We start from the raw sequence: 22,075 nt of genomic DNA on the forward strand, positions 1-22,075 counted from the left end.
CAACAAAGAAATCAGGTGGAAAAGAATACAACGGAAAGGGAACATGCTACCGGATTATTTATATATCGTCAAGAGAGTCGGCAAATTATTTTTGTTTCAAAAAAAAAAAAAGCGCCCTAAAAAGCGGGGCTTAAATACATATTGTTAGTTGGGTTCTGACAATGGAGAAAGAGGAAACGAACCGATCAAAGCGACGGGACGACGCCGTCGCAGGGATCTACCAAGAACGCCGCCACAGCATCGGCGGCGGAGGAGTAGATCCGGCCCACCTTCGCCTCCACTTCCGCCCGCTTTGCGAACCTCCCCTTGATCCGCGGCCGCGCGTCCGCGTAAGCTTTCCGGGATGCGTACCGGATCGTCTTCTCGAACCGCCGGCTTTTCCTCTTCTCCCGGTACCTCATCACACGCGCCTCCCGCTCCATCTGCACCGTCGGATTCCCCGACCTCGCCGACGCGTCCGCCGCTGTCGCGCTCTCGTCTGGCACCACCGCTACCTCCGACGACGATGCCTGAAAATTTTATTCGCCCAGTAAAAATTCAAGAAAAAAAAATAATCCACAGAATTCATCGACATGGAGTAATTTGTTTTACGCTGCGAGTGAGGGAACGTTTGGTGGAGCGGCCGTAGAAAGATTTGGGTCGGGCAAAGTCGGGATCGAAATAGCCGTCCGATGCGAGGAGGGGTCCACCGGCGATGGGCTTGATGCCGTCCTTGCGATCGAATCCGGTGTCCAGCGACATAGAGTAGACTGAGTAGTCCAGATCCAGGTACGGGTCGGCATCCGAGAAGAAGAAGTCCGCCGATCCGAGTTCCAGCGCCTCCATCGATTCCTCCGGATCCGGATCAGGGAAGAGCCAGGAAACGCTCTCCTCATCAGCGGAAGGGCGAGGCGTGAGAAACTCGCCGCCAGCCGCGGTGGCGAGGCCGAGGAAGGGGACAACTGGGAGGCGCTCGTGGCGGTGGGCGAGGGGGTTGGAGGAGTGGATGTCGGCGTCGCAGGTGTCGCAGAGGGCGGCGGCGTCGGCCTTGCAGGTGACGCTGGCGGGGGCCTGCTCGCAGACCTCGCAAAGCCAGACCCGCCCGTGACGGGAGGCGAGCAGGTTGGCTCCATGGACGCGTGCGTCGCACGTGCCGCAGAGGTAGGCGGAGTCGGCGCGGCAGTAGAGGAGCGCCGGCGAGGCCTTACACGAGTCGCAGGGCTTCGCCGCCATCCCCCCGTACGCGCGCTTCTCTCCCGCCGCTTCCCTCTTCATGCCGCTCCCTCGCTTCTCCCCCGTGCGTATTATTTTATTTGTTCTTCTGATATGATGTCTTTCCATTGGTCTTCGCCATATGTTCATTGAGGGATTATTTTATTTGTTCTTCGGATATGACGTCTTTCCATTGGTCGTCGCCCTATCTTCTTTGAGGGGAGGCGATGGATAGCGAATCCACGTGGGACGCGTGCAAGGCCGCTGGCCACGGAATTTGGGGCTGTCGGGGCGAGGTGCGGGTGGGGCCCGACTTGGGCTCGCGTCTTTTGAGCAGCACAGCTCCTGCGCTCGGATAAACTTATGTGCCAATGCGCACACACGTAACCAATGATGTGGCCATGTACACACAAAGTAACCAGTGTTACTAGTACGGAAAATGGATAAAAATTGGGGTAGAGAAGATGGCAACAAGTTGATCCAAGTGCAGTGGATTGGCGTGGGTGAATTTACTGATATATTGAGATATGCATGCACAATCTTATGAGCCTATCTGTTATTTATTTACTTATTTTCTTTCTCAAAGGAGAACGAGGTCCAATAGGTTTCTGCATGGAGCAATGACTTATCAAAATTACTAAATATAATGATATATGTTTCGATTCTTTTATCAAGATTCAGACTCTGCAACAAAATTCTACCGATCAGATGCTACCCTGCGCCTTTCCTTGACCTGCAAGTTGTGGGAAAATCCAACATCCTACTTTGAGAGAAAAACATCGGATTTCTGAGAAAATCCAAGCTCCTTTCGGCTTGCATTAGCATACGCGGAAACTTGGTGACCTAGAGAAGCAAGACTTCTATCTTCTCTACATCTTTAGTAATTTCTAGATCTTACGTCCGAGTTTCCTCCAGTTCTCCTGGTCATCCTTAGCGGCGATGACATGTGCTAGGTGCGTCGTGCCGAAACTCCCACCAAGATTCCAAGGCTTCCATGACCTCAGCTCTCTCTATCTGTATTGGGCCCTCATCACCGGTTGCTACAACATTACATTTGGCCTCACATAGAGTCTCTGAGGATCCAGTACTGCCATGGGCTGGATTTTCTCAGTGTCTTCCAAAAAGCTCAAAAGGGTAATACTCTATGACCTTTCTTTCATCGAAGAATCCTGCTTCAAAAAGGTACTATTGCAGCAGCGCCGAGTCTTGAAAAGATCAGAGTTTAATTCTACGATTCACGTCTCCTTACTGTCAATAAAGGTCGGTATCCCTGATTCAGGGTATCTGGAAATATACCCTTGTTATGCTTTGCACAATGCATTGTCATTGAGCATACACCATCATCGTTATTGAGTATGAAATTTAAATTACATTAACAGGAATTTGTACTACCGCATTTTCACAATGGATGATGAAATATTATATCTCTTATTGCACCACCGAAAAGATCTTCAAAAACATTTCCATGATCAATTCTTCTGCATAATATTACTTAAGTTAGTAATGATGATGTATTTTGATATCCAAAAGCATGGCTCCAAGTTAAAAGACATGAGAATGGTTAACAAAACAAAAGAACTGTCCTTCAAGGACCTGTTAACATAGATTTGAAGGGCAGAAAATGTACTAATATCTCAGACAGCCTTACAGGCTTCTCCAATAAAGTGATCACGCTTGCTCTGCTGCATGTTTGTGTAATGAAAATCAATAATACACTAATAAAAACTCGTGCTCAACACTGCATCGCACATACAAGGGAATATTACAAGCACAACTACAAATAATACAAGAAAATGGATCCACACTAGCAAAGCACCGAATGATCAAAAACACAAGCAGCCTCCTATCTAGTACTTCCTCACTGGGCCGTATGTGTGAAACACTATGTAAAAGAACCTCATATATCAAGGATACTAAGAGAATCAATGCCCGCAATGGAGAAAAATTATTAGAACTTGCCCACTGTTAAAAGCTGGATTCCTAAAACAATAATGAGAGTTCATTTGTGCCTTCATAGCTTGAGGAAAACAAACTCTTCAATTGCTGGGATCTTGCCAATCTTCCTAAGAGTCTCCTTGTTGGGTTCCTCATCAACTCCAATAGCCATAATGGCTTGCTTCGTTCTAGCAGTCCTACCTACACTCATAAAGCTGATATTCACATTCTTCTCCCCAAGAATGTTTCCCACCTGCCCAATCATACCAGGCTGATCAACCTGCCGACAGAGTATGATGTTCCCCTCCAGGCTCACATCCACACTGAAAGAACCCACAATTGTGAGATGAGGTATGCCATCCTTCACCCTTCCCTCCACTCTTATATCACCAGAATCCAATATAGCACTGGCAAACTTGGACTCCACATTAGAGAGGCAGACCTGGATCGAGTCCAGCGGGACCTCAGGAGATCCATCATTGAAGACCCGCTCCTCGCTGATACGGAGGCCTCTTTGCTTGGCAGTATAATCAGCATTCACAAGGTTGACAAACACATTAGAGATAGGTTCTACTATGCCTTTAGTGATCATGGCTCGGAGAATTCTCGTGTCGAGGTCCTCGGGGTCTCTGATTGAGGTGTACACCACCTTGACCCGTCTGATGCCACTTCCTCCGGCAACTAGTTGTACAGCTAGCCTGCCCAGCTTCTCCGCCAGGACTACGTAGGGAGATAGCTCAGATAAAACCTGAGGCAAAGAAAAGGACTACTGTTTAGAAATCAGGTAGGTAGGAAGAAATCTGGGAACCAAGGCTATGGGTGCATTCACAGCAGTGGCAGCTAGTTCACCTTTCAATGCCCCAACAACGGCCTCTGCTATCTCAATTGCTACACCTTCCTGCAGTAAGAAAGAAGGTAAGGTGATGCTAAGACTAAAACCATCAAATCAGCTGCAGAGCAATGGGAAACCTGAGCTTCCACAGTACTGGCTCCAAGATGAGGTGTGACAGTAACGTTCTCATGCTTCACCAACTTGCTGTCTTTTGGTGGAGGCTCCTCTGTAAATACATCAAGAGCTGCCTGTTCCAGGTAACAGAATCGTTGAGTCATTAGTAACAGCTTCTTCAACCATTTAGAAAATCAGTAGTTACACTTATGGTGCTTCAATAAACAGGGCAGCATTGAGTGGTTGTGGTGCAACTTCCAATCATTTAGATTTCTTTTTCCATCTCAAAAGGATACTTGGCAACATCTTCCAAAAAACTTATTTAGTCGGCAATTAAATGGATGTAAACATCACAATGATTTTTATGCTGATATGTGTCACGCCCCGAACCCAACACCCGAGTCGGATACGTGATGGCCGCACACTCCTTAGAGCAAGCCCTAAAGAATATGCAAGGCCAAATTAAATCATTACAACCTTATCAACCATAATATTTAATTTCAATAATAATTCATAAAATTTTGTATAGGTACAAATTAAATTTCTTCAGTTCTCTGATCAGGTACTATAACACTCTATCTATCCATCTGCTCACCCGTAAATCCAAGCCATAGCCAATCTAAATCATCCTGTAACTCTGAGAAGAAAAAAAAGATAAAGGGGTGTGAGCTTTACAGCCCAGTAAGAATTCTCATATCACACTTGATATAGTAATATAGTCTGAAAATAAAGATAAGCAATAAAATATAAAATCTCATGTTCAATGTCCAGAATAATGCAAACATTCATAAATTTTCTGTCTTGTCAAAATAGATGCATCATCATATGTTAACAGGTAAAATACTTTTGTTCAATAATTATCTCATGTCTTATCTTTCATTTCTCTTTTCATAATCACATAATTTTTAACATTTTCTTTCTGACTCTGGACTATCCAAGTCTATACCTCAGTCATCATCCGGATCGAATCCACTTAAAAAGTCTTTCAAGACTGTCCCAGGATAAGCTCCTGGCCGGCTGTCCCACGTACCAAAGCCCGTGAGAGACTGTCCCAGGCATAAGCTCCTGGCGGGCTGTCCCAGGCATGAGCTCCTGGCCGGCTGATCCACCTGTAAGCCAGTGGGGGCTGTCCCAGGCATAAGCTCCTGGCGGGCTGTCCCAGGCATAAGCTCCTGGCCGGCTGTTCCACATGACAAGGCTAGTCCATACCATATATCTCTTTCTTTTCATTTAATCATTATGTGTTGATTTCATCAATCAATTCTGTCTTGCATTATGATCAATTCAGATATGTCATATCCATATAATCATGCTATCAATCTCTGATACATATATATTGACATAACATACTCATGCTCAAAATCAAATAACAGTATCTCAGGTATAATAAATCCATCGATCTCAAATCCGACGATGCAAAACCAACGATGCAAGACCAACAGCAAAATAGCATATACATAATAGTGATCATGTACAGGGATTCTTACCTTTACCGGTGACTGATCCAAGCACAGAAATCAATATTCTTCTTTTATTTATGAATTTCTTTAACAAAATATTCCACTCGATATCATATGCAGACAATCATCTCTTCATAACCCTGATCAAATATAAAAATCATATATAGAGAAAATTATCGATAATCGATCCTAATAACACAGATCGAGGACCTCTCTTAGAATTAATCAAAATTAGGATTTATCTAAGTATCTGGATCCTCCACTGATCCATAAGACTTTTAGAGAGAGAAAATTCATGAAGAGAGAGAAAATTCTAGAGAGAGAAAGTAGAGAGAGAAAGTGGAGAGAGAAATCTTCGTATCCTTTCGATGAGGCAATCATGGTCGAGATCATCAGAGGTCCTATCAAGGTGACTCAATATGAACCAAGTATTATAAATTTCGAATAGGATCGGACTGGGATCAGATCTACTGCACAAATTTCGGAGCAATCTCAATTCATCATATTTTTAATTCAAATATATCCTAGGGTCTGTGATGCAATCAGAGAGAGAATAGAAAGATTCTAGAGAGATAAAATCCACAAAAAGAGAGAAAGATCTAGAGAGAGAAAATAGAGAGAGAATCTAGAGAGAGAAAATATAGAGAGAGAAGGTAGAGAGAGGAGAGAGAGAAAATTTTTCTCTCTTCTTCTTCTTTTTATTTTATTTTTATTTTTATTTTTCTCTTTCTCTTTTTCTTTTTTTTTTCTTTTCTTTTTCCTTTTTCTTTTCTTTTTCTTTTTCCTTTTTCTTTTTCCTTTTTCTTTTCTTTTCTTCTTCTTCTTCTTTCTTCTTCTTTTCTTCCCGCGGCCTCCCTTGGCTGAAACAGGGGAGGACCGTGAGGTCCCCCCCCGTGGTGGCTCGGGCTCCGGCGGCTTGACCGGAGATCCGGCAACGACGGCGATGGGCAATGAACGGTCGGTGGCAAGGTTCGGCCGGCGAGAATCAAAAAGAGATCGGAAAACGGGGGATTTCTTGTTCATGGATTTTCCGGCGAAGACGGTGGCCGGCGGCGAGGCTTTGGGCCAGAGGAGAAAGGGAAGAGGGAGAGGAAGAAGGGGAGGGGCTCACCTCAAGCTCCGACAGCCGAGAAGAACTCCGACAATTTTTTTTTCTTTTCCATCTAAGAACCCGCGGATCCTCTTGAAAAAAAATCCCTCAATTTCTTAAAAATCTCTCAAAATCCCGTGATAAAGACCTAAAGGGAGGGGAAAGGGGGTTTTATAGAGGAGGAATCCATTTTTTTACTCGGATTCCTCTCTCCTTTTCATGGTGGGAAGAAGACTCTCAACGGGAGTCTTCTTCCTCCCGATTCCTCTGTTTTCCTTTTTTTTTTTTTTTATGGGCTGTGGCTGATTCTGGGCCGGGGTGTTACATTCTCCCCCCCTTCAAATAATTTCGTCCTCGAAATTAAGTTATGTTGTTGAGACATATTTCAAAGTATACTTTCTTCATATCATTCTCAAGCTTACAATAATGTCTTTTATTTCTTATGATCTTGTTATAACAAAAATTATTTGAAATCTCAAACTCATCCCTTCTTATTGATTTCTCAACTTTTTGAAGAACTATAACATTTTGGACTTGTATTAATATACCACCATTATTTGTCTAATATATTTCACTCGAAATTCATAATTATCTCAGACTACCCTTGATAGAAAGTAAATAAAGAAAGGTCGAACATTGGACACTCTTTCACGATTATCGATTTCTTTCTTCTCTTGACCTTCCAATAAATTTTATATGTAGACTCTCATCTTAAGAAAAATCTCAATCTTCTATATCAGTTCGAGTAACAATATTAGATTTTAAAAAAAATATGAGATCTATGTCAGGACATTCTAAGTTTGAACTAATATCAGAACTATCAAGCTGTTAATAGACTTGAGATATCTAAGATTTCTTGGCATTATCTACAATGAAGCAACCTACTAACAAAAATTATCTGACTATGATCAGATTAAAAATTATTCTTTATTAACAACTAATGTATTTCATAATATCTTCAGAATCAAAGAATTAATATTTCTAATCAATTTAACCCACCATGCTTTTGCTGCGCACTTTGATCTTAATTTATCAATTTATATAATTATATCAAAAATAAAAATATCTTTATATGTTAGATCAATCCAGAATAGATCCAACCTTCAAATTTCAGATAAAACTTAGGGCAAAATTTTAAGTTTCTTTATCTTTACTACCTTCGGATATAGCATATAAAAATTAAATCTTGATCTACTTCCTATATTTGAAATTATTGTATAAGTTTCATCACTCTTCAAGAATCCAACATATCTAGAATTAATTGGAGTTAACTTTAGATTTACCTTACAATCATTTAGATAATTTCTAAATCAAACTTTCTTTTTAAAAGAATTAATTCTAACTTGACAAATTAGAAGAACTCAAGCCAACATCTTTATAAATAGAATTAACTTGATTATTTCTTATAGAGCTCTCTTCATCATAACCCTTAATATTAATCGATAAATCCATAAAAATCTTATCCCTTGTATAAGTCATTCAAAATTTAACACTAGCAAGATGTCTTAATTTAATTTAAAAATCCGAACTTTGACTTAAATGATTAATACACTTCACCATCTTCAATAATCACAAAAAAAAATCTAATCCAAAGATAGTAATATGAATTATTAAAAAAATTTCATCATAACCTGTATATCATTCTCTGACATAATAAATTTTCTTCTTTAATTTAACAATAATATCAAAATACTTTTGAACCACTTAGAAGAGTAAGCTTTTGACTTGAAATTCAATGCAACTTGAAAGATCAAGGAATCATATTCAGAATATGATATTTTGAGTAACCAAAAAAATTTTACCAAGATGTGTATCTCATATTCTCATAATAAAATTTAAGAATATTTTTCATTTAAAATTGAGTTTCATATATGATCCTCTTGTAGGTTCAATACTCAAAAATATTTTTCTCTCATATGATGAAATTTTTTCTTGGACCATACCCTAATTAACTCTCTTTGATAAGTCCAGAATTCATAATGCTTAGACAATTATCATCGAAATTAAAAAAAATATCATGATCTTCAATCATATAAGTTTTACATTCCAAAATCCTCTAGTATATTCAACATAACTTATCAATACCTCCCACTTCATTTCAAGATCAACTCTTTCATACTTAGGTCAACCTTACTAATTGAAATCTAAGATATAACCCATCAATTCTATTATAGATATCATATGCCACTTATACATAAATTTTATCTTAATATCTATTGATTCGAAATCTAAATACTGAATCTTCTCTATCATGTTCCTCATGATCATAACCTAAGTTAAAATATCACTAAAGTCATAATTTCAAATAATTATAATCTTAAGCTTAAATACCGCTTAAATCATATTCTCTAATGATCATAACCTAAATTGTAATATCATTCTATCACATCCTTAATGATTATAACCTCAGACTCTAATATTATCTATCATACTCTATTGATTATAATCTCAAAGTTTTGATATCACTTATATGACAATCCCTAGTGACCTTAAACTTGAGCTCTAGTACTGTTCTATCATATTCTCTGATATCACTTGGTCACATCCTATTGATCATGCATAAAGTTTTGATATCACTTCATAATCCCTAGTGACTTAAACTTAAGCTCTAATATCATTTTATCAAATCCGAATCACTTATATCATAATCTCCAATGATCATAACCTAAGCTCTGATACCATTCTGTCACACCCCGAACCCAACACCCGGGTCTGATACGTGATGGCCGCACACTCCTTAGAGCAAGCCCTAAAGAATATGCAAGGCCAAATTAAATCATTACAACCTTATCAACCATAATATTTAATTTCAATAATAATTCATAAAACTTTGTATAGGTACAAATTAAATTTCTTCAGTTCTCTGATCAGGTACTATAACACTCTATCTATCCATCTGCTCACCCGTAAATCCAAACCATAGCCAATCTAAATCATCCTGTAACTCTGAGAAGAAAAAAAAGATAAAGGGGTGTGAGCTTTACAGCCCAGTAAGAATTCTCATATCACACTTGATATAGTAATATAGTCTGAAAATAAGGATAAGCAATAAAATATAAAATCTCATGTTCAATGTCCAGAATAATGCAAACATTCATAAATTTTCTGTCTTGTCAAAATAGATGCATCATCATATGTTAACAGGTAAAATACTTTTGTTCAATAATTATCTCATGTCTTATCTTTCATTTCTCTTTTCATAATCACATGATTTTTAATCTTTTCTTTCTGGCTCTGGACTATCCAAGTCTATACCTCAGTCATCATCCGGATCGAATCCACTTAAAAAGTCTTTCAAGACTATCCCAGGATGAGCTCCTGGCCGGCTGTCCCACGTACCAAAGCCCGTGAGAGGCTGTCCCAGGCATAAGCTCCTGGCGGACTGTCCCAGGCATGAGCTCCTGGCCGGCTGATCCACCTGTAAGCCAGTGGGGGCTGTCCCAGGCATAAGCTCCTGGCGGGCTGTCCCAGGCATAAGCTCCTGGCCGGCTGTTCCACATGACAAGGCTAGTCCATACCATATATCTCTTTCTTTTCATTTAATCATTATGTGTTGATTTCATCAATCAATTCTATCTTGCATTATGATCAATTCAGATATGTCATATCCATATAATCATGCCATCAATCTCTGATATATATATATTGACATAACATACTCATGCTCAAAATCAAATAACAGTATCTCAGGTATAATAAATCCATCGATCTTAAATCCGACGATGCAAAACCAACGATGCAAGACCAACAGCAAAATAGCATATACATAATAGTGATCATGTACAGGGATTCTTACCTTTACCGGTGACTGATCCAAGCACAGAAATCAATATTCTTCTTTTATTTATGAATTTCTTTAACAAAATATTCCACTCGATATCATATGCAGACAATCATCTCTTCATAACCCTGATCAAATATAAAAAATCATATATAGAGAAAATTATCGATAATCGATCCTAATAACACAGATTGAGGACCTCTCTTAGGATTAATCAAAATTAGGATTTATCTAAGTATCTGGATCCTCCACTGATCCATAAGACTTTTAGAGAGAGAAAATTCATGAAGAGAGAGAAAATTCTAGAGAGAGAAAGTAGAGAGAGAAAGTGGAGAGAGAAATCTTCGTATCCTTTCGATGAGGCAATCATGGTCGAGATCATCAGAGGTCCTATCAAGGTGACTCAATATGAACCAAGTGTTACAAATTTCGAATAGGATCGGACTGGGATCAGATCTACTGCACAAATTTTGGAGCAATCTCAATTCATCATATTTTTAATTCAAATATATCCTAGGGTCTGTGATGCAATCAGAGAGAGAGTAGAAAGATTCTAGAGAGATAAAATCCACAAAAAGAGAGAAAGATCTAGAGAGAGAAAATAGAGAGAGAATCTAGAGAGAGAAAATATAGAGAGAGAAGGTAGAGAGAGGAGAGAGAGAAAATTTTTCTCTCTTCTTCTTCTTTTTATTTTATTTTTATTTTTATTTTTCTTTTTCTCTTTTTCCTTTTTTTTTTTTTCTTTTTCCTTTTTCTTTTCTTTTTCTTTTTCCTTTTCCTTTTTCCTTTTTCTTTTCTTTTCTTCTTCTTCTTCTTTCTTCTTCTTTTCTTCCCGCGGCCTCCCTTGGCTGAAACAGGGGAGGACCGTGAGGTCCCCCCCCCCGTGGTGGCTCGGGCTCCGGCGGCTTGACCGGAGATCCGGCAACGACGGCGATGGGCAATGAACGGCCGGTGGCAAGGTTCGGCCGGCGAGAATCAAAAAGAGATCGGAAAACAGGGGATTTCTTGTTCATGGATTTTCCAGCGAAGACGGTGGCCGGCGGCGAGGCTTTGGGCCAGAGGAGAAAGGGAAGAGGGAGAGGAAGAAGGGGAGGGGCTCACCTCGAGCTCCGGCAGTCGAGAAGAACTCCGGCAATTTTTTTTTTCTTTTCCATCTAAGAACCCGCGGATCCTCTTGAAAAAAAATCCCTCAATTTCTTAAAAATCTCTCAAAATCCCGTGATAAAGACCTAAAGGGAGGGGAAAGGGGGTTTTATAGAGGAGGAATCCGTTTTTTTACTCGGATTCCTCTCTCCTTTTCACGGTGGGAAGAAGACTCTCCCGATTCCTTTGTTTTCCTTTTTTTTTTTTTTTTGTGGGCTGTGGCTGATTCTGGGCTGGGGTGTTACAATATGAGTAAATAATAGTATAAATACATCAACTCTGCGACAAAAATTAATGGTTTACCCATGACAAGCAAGCCAAGAACATTTGATGCAGATAACGAGTCCACTCGCAAATCTAGGTTTGCTGCATGAATTTGTTCAACCAAATCTTAGAGGAGTACCTGAGCAACTGTTCCATTATCCAGTGCTCTCACTAAAGCATCTTCATCGATCACTCCGCCCCTGGCTACATTGATGATTCTCACTCCCTTTTTCATTTTTGCAAAAGTCTTATCATTCAAAATCTTTGACGTATTAGGAGTAAGAGGCATGTGGAGAGAAATGAAGTCGGATGTGGATATGGCTTCGTCAAAAGATACAAGTTCGACTCCAGCAGCACGGGCCCTATCAGCAGGTGCATATGGATCATGAGCAATTACGTGCATTCCAAGTCCCTTTGCACGCCTAGCAACTTCTGAACCAATCTTTCCAAATCCCATAACAGCCAGTGTCTTTCCTACTAGAGAGACACCAACATACTTATTGCGTTGCCACTTTCCTGCAAAATATGAGCATAATAGCGTCAAGCAAAACAAGCAGGTTAGCAACAGTTCTGTCATAACTAATGTTATAGAAGAGAACAGGTATTTGTCAAGCAGCAAACAGAGCAGCAGTGCTATTTTACTTCAACTAGAACACTGTCCAGTAGAACATGAGAAAGCTACTAAGCACAACACACCTATGAAAGTTTAACCAGAAAGATGCCCCATTTACAAATCAAAGCGTGTATCATATGACCCAGAGTCAGGGGCATTACCTTATGTGAATTATATAACTCATTTATATAATACACAAAATGTTAATACGGAAAACTGCATTGAATACCTGTCATATCCTGCCAGAGATGTCAACAATAATGAGATATATGAAGGTCATATGACAATGAGAAATATACAGGAGTTGATAATATGTTTCCTGTATTTAAAATAGCAAATTGTGAAAGAAGCGCCATCAGATACTGATAAGCATATATTGGTCATCTGTCCAAACTAAAATCCCGTTCCAAAGATATAGATCACCTATCATCAAGTAAACTGCAAACCAGTATTCAGCATTACTTAAATCTGTTTCAATCATTGATGTACAAATTTTAGAAGTTTAGCAAATAGAAGCATATGAAGCCTATCAGCAAACATCATTTTTTCCTCTTCACCACAAAACCACCTCTTCCAGCTCCACAAATCCATCAATTTTAAGGCAGAGAAAAAAATATATAAAAATCAGAAAAAGAAAGCCAACAGTGGGGTCATAGATTTTTGCAGATCTTAGAGGAAGAATTCATTTAAGCCCTTCTGAATGAAAAAATCTAAATTTCAGTGATTATGGCAATTAATCTACGGGGAACAATAAAAAAAAAAAAGAACTCGGCCTGGCAATCTGCAGAGCACCTCCCGAACTAAACGAGCCACCAAAACAAAAGATGTCTATTTTTTCCATTCCTAGCCTAAAAAATCGAATATCAGCCAAATTAAAGTTTAAAACCACCAAAATTAGCATACTTCTGCCCAAATCCATGACAATTCATCAAACCAGCTCAATGATGGAAAGGAATTAATACACTCAAAGTTAAACCATCTACTGTGGCATTGACGACCAGATGGCAGCCCGACACATGCCCTTAGTAGAAGGCGATAGAGCGACTACCCAGCCATTGCCACTTAGTCCTTTACGATTATAATGGAGGAGTTTTAAAGTCTTCTATCCCCAAGACGACAAGCAGTTTGCCCGCTCATTGCTTCACTTCCTCCACTAAATAAGATCCGTAATCTCAACATCCCTTGAATGTATGCATCGTTATTCCTTAATAACCAGAGCTGTCTCCACCACTGTTGCTCTTTGATGAACGGTGTACATTTCCAAAGATGACAGATACCTGCTTTCGTCTATAAAACTCTATTTCTCGAGATCTTTCAAATTAGTGAATACTTACTTCGCATCCCTATGATATAGAAATTATATATAATAATAATAATATATTATCAATTTTTTTTTCTTTCTCATGATGTGTGTAAAATAATATATATTGATGTGATAAACAAAAAAAAAAAGAACCTGACTTGGGAGGTGGTTAAACCACTGCCCTAAAGAAGACTTCGGCTCCTTCTCGTGCAAAGATTTGAGCCACACACCCTCTTCAAGGTATAATCTGAAAGCCAGGTACTCTAATACCCATCGGTGGCACGATGTCAATTAGATGCCGATCAAACTCATCCTCGATACAAATGATCAAATGAAAAAAAATGAGTGAGAGAGAAAGAGTATGTGTTGAGAGAATTTTTTTTCAAGAGGAAAAGAAGAACTCTCAGGGCGGATTAAAAAAAAAAACTAAGGATAGGGGCCTTTTTATAGGCCCAAAATGGCCATGCGGGGAATCGACATATGCATGAACGACTCGCGAAACGGTCGCCAATATGCGGAGCACTTTGAGAGAGAGAGTATGTGTTGAGAGAATTTTTTTTAAAAGGAGAAAAAGAAATCTTGGGGGTGGATAAAAAAAAAACTAAGGATAGAGGTAGGTTCAAAATGGCCATGCGCGGAATCGACGTGTGCGTGCATGCAAAGCGCTCACAGAACGGCCCCCCGCATGCAAAGCACTCACGGAATAGCCGCCCGCATGTAGAGCACTCACGGAATGGTCGTGCGTGTGTGGAGCGCCCGTGGAACAGCCACGCATGAGCGAAGCACCTACGAAATGTCGTGCGCATCCAGAGAGGAGTTTTTGAAACTAAAAAAAAAACAACAATCCCCCACAAGTTTCAAAAACCCATGATAAAATATTTAAATTTAGCTAATATTTTTATAAAAAAAATTGGGCCTTTACTGTGCTTAGTACAAATACCTTCTAGATTTAAACTTGTATTTAGTATAAAAATACATACAGTATGAAGACGAACTGATCATAATGCAAGGTAATACTATTTAGGCCATGCGCTTGCCTTGATTTTCATGAGAGTTACTAGGGATTCATCCTAATCCCATAGTCACGGCCTCACAACTACTCTCACTAAGATAGATTCTCCAAGGGTACGTGTAGAGGAATCGTACCTCGCTGAATTTTCAGCCTTGGATCTATTAAGAGCTATACTCAATCTAACCGTTACACATAGAGCACTATACCATAGAGATGGGTTAGAGACAAACTCCAAGAAATGGTGCTCCCAGACGTCACCTCAGAGATCATTTCCTTTTAAATCTTGACCCTGGGATCTCCAGTCGAAAAGGTAGGGGTCCACTCTGATAACTAATATACGGGCTTAAGCTCCATCTCCCTCGATGTCTCAAATACTAAAGTTTTTGGAAGATCTTTAGTCAAAAGATCAGACAGATTATTTTTTAATCTTATAAATTGAAGTAATATCACATCTTTCATTTTATTTCTCATAGTTTTGTATATGATCAGGATATGATTATTCATCTTTTTATTTAATGTATATTGATTTAACAGATCTATTAGAGCTCTACAATCACAATTTATTGATATTACAAATATTTTGAATGGAAAAATTTCAATATCATTAATTAAGTCTTTTAACCACTGTGCTTCAGTGCAAGTGGTGTCAAGAGTAGTTAATTCAGATTCTAGCATGCTTCTTAGTATTATTGTTTGTTTATATGATCCCCAACATACTGCACCTCCTCCAAATATGACGAGATATCCTGTGGTAGACTTAACATCTAAATTATCTATCATCCAGTTAGCATCACTACATCCTTGTAGTACTTCTGGATAACCGAAGAACAAAAGAGAGTAATCTAGAGTTTTCTTCAGATATCTAAAGACTCTTGCAAGGGCTTTCCAATATTTTTCACTAGAATTGCTAGTATCCCGACTTAGTCTACCTACTGCATAAGCTATATCAGGACGAATTCTATTTGCTGCACATAACAATGATCCTGTCCTCTGAGAATACTCTAATTATTTTATAGATTCTTCTAAATTCTTAGTTAAGTGAGAACTATGATCATATGGGGTAGAGACAGGATTTAGCTCAAAATATTCAAATTTTTTAAGTATTTTTTCTATTAAATTTGTTAGGTTTATTGCTATTTCATTATTTATTTTTTTAAATTTTATTCTTAAGATTATATCAGCTTCTCATAAGTCTTTCATATCAAAATTACTTGACAAATAATCTTTAGTTGCTTGTATTATTTTTAGTGATATTCCAAATAATAGAATATCATCTACATATAGGCATAAAATGATAAAATTTGAGTTATTCTTTTTATAATACACACATTTATCATGTTCGTTAATCCTAAAGTTATCACCTAGGATAATTTCATCAAATTTAATATGATATTGTCTAGGAGCTTATTTTAATCTATAAAGTGATTTAATTAGTTTACATACCTTATGTTCTTATCCTTTGACTATAAAACCTTGAAGTTGGTTTATATAGATTTTTTCTTCTAATTCTCTATTTAAGAATGTAGTTTTTATATCTATTTGATGAATCATTAATTTATGAATTGATGCTAATGCTACTAAGATTCTTAAGGTGGTTATCCTAGCTACAGAAGCATAAGTATCAAAATAATCTATGTCTTTCTTTTGGCTATATCTCTTAGTTATTAACCTAGCTTTATATCTTTCTACTGTTCCATTTGATCTTAATTTTCTTTTGAAAATCTATTTAGTTTTTATTACCTTATTTTCTAGAGGTAAATTTGATAAAATCTAAGTTTAATTCTCTAAGATTAATTAAATTTTACTATTTATGGCTTCCTTCCAATATAATGAATCTGATGATGATCTAGCTTCATCATATATGCAAGGATCACCCTCTATAAGGTATATAAAGAATTTTTTTTCAAAATTTCTTTCAATTTTATTCTTCTTACTTCTTAATTCAATTTTAGTTTCAAGTCCTAGTTTTATAGATCTAGAAGAAAAGAAGATGGTTCACATTCTAGGGGTCTAGAAATTCTAGTCTTAAAAAAAATATATCCTCAAAAAAAAAAGTATCTCTAGTTTCAAAGATTGAATTATAATTTTAATCATTAAAAACTTATAGGCACTGTTGTTTTGGGCATAGTTTATAAAGACAGTATCTATAGTTTTAGATCCTAGCTTTCTCTTTTTAGATTTAGAAATATTCACCTTAGCTAGACACCCCCACACTTTGAAAAAATTCAAGTTAGGAGCTCTGTCTTTCCAAAATTCATAATGAGTCTTACCACTATCCTTAATAGGAATCCTATTCAGGATGAAGCAAGAAGACAGAAGAGCTTCTCTCCACAAGTTCTCAGGTAGGTCTGAGCTAATCAACATAGCATTCACCATATCCAAGAGAGTATAGTTTTTGCGCTCAGCCATACTGTTGCACTGTGGAGAGTAAGGAGCGATTATTTCATGAATTATTCTATGTTCTTAATAGAACAGAAAAAAATTATTTGAAGTATACTCTCCTCCTTTATCAGTCCTAAAAATCTTAATTTTTTTTTGTTGATTTTTTACTTCACTGTTATAAATTTTGAATTTATTGAAAGTTTCATCCTTAGACTTAATTAGGTAATAATAACAGTATTTGAAAAAATCATCTATAAAAGTTACTATGTATCTATTGCCACCACGGGTTGCAGTTTTGATAGAGTCGCATACATCACTATGTATTAACTCCAAGATTGAAGAATTTTTTTTAACTGATTTAAATAGTTTTCTTAGTTGTTTAGATTCAGTACATATTTCATACTTAGATGTATCTAAGATTGATTTAGAAATTAGCTTTAAATCCATCATATGTTTGACTTTTCCTAAGTGCACATGACCCAATCTATCATGCCATAAATTTTGATTAGATTTATTCACAAAATAAACTTGATTCCCAGCTTTATTAATAAAATAATTTATTACATTTAATTTGAATAAGCCTTCACTTACATATTCTCTTCTTATGAAAGCATTATTCTTAGTTATCACAACTTTATTACAATCAAGGATAACTTTATATCCTCTCTGAACCAACTGAGACCCACAAACTAGGTTCTTCCTAAGGTCTGGAACATACAATGCATCCATCAGGATAAAAATTTTTTCAGAAGTTATCTTTAAATTAATTCATCCTTGTCCCTTGATCCTGGAGACTATATTGTTCTCAAAGATTATATCTCCTTCACTTGAGTCCTGAATAGTAGTGAACCAAGAGCGATCAAAACAAATATGTGAAGGGGAGAGAACTTATTTCTTCGTAGATAATCAGGGTTGCATCAAAAAATTTTCTACAAATCTATATGAATAAAAATCAAATCCTTACCTATATAGCTACGAAATTAGAGATCAAATCTTCAAGATCTGGATTCAACCTTTATATAGGCCTGAAAGTGCAGACCCTCTACTTCGCATGCACGTCAGACAACACAGAAAAATGAGATGATCTCTGATCAAAGCACTTTCGTAATCCAATCAAACAAGGAAGAAGAGGTGTTGGTGTGACACCTCACACAAGCAAGGGGGACACCCAAGGATGGGCCCACGGCAAGGAGGAAGAGGACGGCAATAAGGGGAGATGCCAAGGAGAAGGAAAGGGGACGCCCTTTCTCACACCTCTCTCTCTCTTTCTCTCTTCTCTCAATCTGATTTATTTTGCTATCTCTTATGCATCCATAGATAGAGATCTTCTCTATTTATAGATAATTTTCATGATCCAATAAGTATAAGACTCATAATTCAAACATACTTTGAATCTATCCAATACTCATGAAATTAAGAAAGACTCCTACATGAGATAATATTGCCATCATATATGGCGCCCACAATGCACCCATTCCCACACCCACATGGGATGCCCACAACCAACACCATGCAAGGTGCTGGTTGGCCAAGGGAGTGGAGGAATCTCAGTACAAGTAGGACTCCAAAGATCTCATCCAAAATAGATCCGTTTCAAATCCAATTCGAAGCTGGTTCGAAATAATTTCGAAAGGCTATCAATCCCAAACTCTTTAAAACTTTTATACCAAATCTAACTTAAAATTTTGAACCTAATTAAGTCTAATTACTTCATATTTAATCTAAAATTAATTAGCACTTAAATCTAATCTCTCATAGGCTCCATGGATCATAGATCAGAAATAGTTCATCTTCAGGATTGAACCTGAACCTCATATGTAGTACTAACTAGACATAGTCAACTCTTCAATCTCGTTTGACCCATAACTTAATTCTCAATCAAGTTAGCTTATATATTCCATCAAGTCAAATACTTTCAAATTGGACATATAAACATAGACCAATACTTTTTTACTTTGTCTGACTTGTATGCGTGACTCCATAGGTTCAAACACTAAGTCGGTAGCACAGAAATCAATTCCTGCACTAATTGAGATACCATTTAGTAATGATTTTCGACATCTAGATAGATCGAATTATCATAAAAAAAAATATTTTAGAACCCATGTACATGGTTACCGCATAATTCATTCCTTTGACCCTAAATATTCTAGGATGGTCTAAGTTTAATTGTCAACCCAGATTGCTTCATCCACATTGTATTTTAACCTTTCAAATCTATCCTATGGATTATCCTGGTCAAGGCTTTACTAAATTAAAATACAGCGATACATCAACTTCTATAATCCGAAGGGGTCAATCCTATCTGGATCCACACACAGACTTTGCAAGTACTTGACTACACCTAGTAGCTTTCCGTCACTGCATTAGAAATTCAGATAGTTCGGTACCAAAGTACAGTGAGTTGCTTGCAAGTCATTATAGTGATCTCAGGTTTAAGGGACACTTATGCTCATATACTTCGTGAGCATTTTTGACAACAGAATGCTTAGTAGGTAAGTCACTTGTTCCATGACGATGTACTCATACATCTCATCTGTATGCCATACCAGTGTCATCATACTCAGTTAAGAGGACAACCAACCCATATGGCATACAATGATTTTCACTCAATAAACATCATCATCCTGTAATGACGTATCATTCGATCGCGAACATATTTAAGAACTATACGATAAATCCTCTCTTTATTGTTCACTAACATAGTTCTAAGGACTTCATCACAACACAAGAGTTCAAGGAAGATGCAACTTTGCGATGAATAATATCATAATAATTTTTATTTATTAATTAATAATTTATATACAAAGAGAAACTCAATTTTCAATATACGATTAATTTTTGGACATAATTTTCAACAACTCCTACTTAGACTAAAGTCAATCAGAGAAGTATCTTATATCCATCTTTCATTTGAAGTCATCGAACTCTTTGATTTCGAGAGCTTTAGTGAAGGAGTCGGCTAGGTTCTCCTTTCCGTCGATCTTTGAAAGCTCGACGTCATCTCAATTCATGATCTCTCATACTAGGTGATAGCGGTGTAGAATATGCTTAATGCACTAGTGTGATTTTAATTCTTTCGCTTGAACTATAGCACTGGAGCTGTCACAGTACAGCAGGACAGAGCCATCAATAGAAGGTGTAACTCCCAACTCGGTGATGAATTTTCACAACCACACCGCCTCCTTTGCAGCGTCCGATACAGTATTATATTTCGCTTCACAAATAGAATCAGTCACAATATGTTACTTGAAACTCTTCCAGCAAATTGCTCCTCCATATAAGGTAAATACATAGTCCGACACACTTCTATTGTCATCACAATCTGACGAAAAATTGAAATTAGTATATCTCATAAGTTTCATATCAGTATCTTTATAGATAAGCCATTGATTTTTAGTATTTCTCAAAAATTTAAAGATTGCCTTCGCAATCTTTCAATGATTTTCATTCAGATCAGATTGATACCTACTCATTATCCCTAGTGAATAGACCACATTCGGCCTCATACACATTATGACATACTTAATAGATCCCACTATCAAAGCATATAGTATTCTACTCATACGCTCTCTCTCCTCAGAAGTTGTCGAATAATTCTTCTTGGAGAGAGTAATTCCATGATCTATCGGAAGATAGCCTCTCTTGAATTATCCATATTAAACATCTTCAATATGTTGTCAATGTACGTAGATTGAGATAATCCAAGCAACCTTCTAGATCTATCCCTATAGATCTTCATCTCTCAGATATAGGATGCTTCTCTCAAGTCCTTTATGGAGAATTATAATGATAATCACAGCTTTACACTTTGCAAAATCGGGATGTCATTTCTTAGTAATAGTATATCATCCACATACAATATAAGAAGGATAACTATAGAATCGGTAGCCCACTTGTAGACGCAAGGCTCTTCTCCATTCCTAATGTGACCATACGTTTTGATTACCTTATCAAAATGCATATTCCAACTCCTAGACGTCTGTTTAAGTCCATAAATAGATCTATTCAGCTTGCACACTTTTGACTCGTCTGTAGATGTGAACTCTTCAAGTTGTATCATATATACTTTTTCTTCCAGCTCTCCATTAAAGAAAATGATTTTGACATCTATTTGTCAGATCTCATAATCTAAGTGTGCAGTGATAGCAAGCATAATCCGGATGGATTTGAGCATTGTCACAGAAGAGAATGTCTCGTCATAGTCAATATCATAACGCTGACGATAATTTTTGACAACTAGATGGATTTTATAGGTTTCTACCTTCCCATTCGCTCCTCTTTTCCTCTTGAAAATCTATTTACATCTTATGAATTTTATCTTTTCGGATGAATCAACTAGTATCCATACACCATTGATCTCCATGGACTTCATCTCAGACTTTATGGTCTCAAGCTATTTCTAGGAGTCGGACCTTTATATGGCTTTCATATAAATGATCGGATCCTCATCATTCTCATCAAGTTCGATGGGATCACTATCCTAGATCAAGAAATCGTAATATCTATCTGACTGATGCGGTACTCTACCGGATCTCCTTAATGGTGCCTCTACTGACTCCATATTCGATTCTCCAATCAAATCCAATTCTGTGTGTGCCAATTCTTCTACCTCTTGAACTTCATTAAATTTAATTTTACAGGCATTAGCTCCTTCCCCAAGAAACTCCTTTTTTAAAAAAACTGCTCTGCTGCTGACAAACACCTTTTGCTTTATAGCAAGGTAGAAGTAGTACTCTTTATCTTTCTTTGGGTATCCTACGAATAAGCATCTATTGGACTTAGGTCCAAGCTTATATGTCTTTAAACACTTGATATAAGCTGGACACCCCCAGATCCTAAAGTGTGAGAGCACCGGCTTACGCCCAATCCATATCTCATATAGAGTTTTATCGACAAACTTGTTTGACACCTTATTCAAAATGTAGTAGACAGATTCTAGAGCATTTTTCAAA

The 22,075-nt window shown here is 37.6% G+C and overlaps 2 protein-coding genes across 2 annotated transcripts in view; both read right to left on the reverse strand.

The window, feature by feature from the left end:
• Window positions 1–33: 33 nt before the first annotated feature.
• LOC140850781 (zinc finger protein CONSTANS-LIKE 3-like) lies at window positions 34–1,307 on the reverse strand. The gene is made up of 2 exons (XM_010915801.4): window positions 592–1,307; window positions 34–509 (listed from the first exon to the last, which is right to left on the reverse strand). The coding sequence occupies exons 1-2, from the start codon at window positions 1,252–1,254 to the stop codon at window positions 186–188; spliced, it is 987 nt and encodes a 328-aa protein (XP_010914103.2). The 5' UTR covers window positions 1,255–1,307; the 3' UTR covers window positions 34–185.
• A 1,895-nt stretch (window positions 1,308–3,202) lies between these two features.
• The window catches only part of LOC105039735 (D-3-phosphoglycerate dehydrogenase 1, chloroplastic-like), a 28,404-nt gene continuing 9,531 nt past the window's right edge, over window positions 3,203–22,075 (reverse strand). The window contains exons 2-5 of the mRNA XM_010915999.1: window positions 11,950–12,326; window positions 4,096–4,206; window positions 3,935–4,024; window positions 3,203–3,874 (exon numbers count right to left, since the gene is read on the reverse strand). Coding sequence (XP_010914301.1) covers window positions 3,203–3,874; window positions 3,935–4,024; window positions 4,096–4,206; window positions 11,950–12,326 — 1,250 coding nt within the window. The remainder of the gene's footprint in view (window positions 3,875–3,934; window positions 4,025–4,095; window positions 4,207–11,949; window positions 12,327–22,075) is intronic.

Source organism: Elaeis guineensis, chromosome 1 (assembly GCF_000442705.2).
Source record: "Elaeis guineensis isolate ETL-2024a chromosome 1, EG11, whole genome shotgun sequence".
In the NCBI taxonomy this organism is placed as follows: Eukaryota; Viridiplantae; Streptophyta; class Magnoliopsida; order Arecales; family Arecaceae; genus Elaeis; species Elaeis guineensis.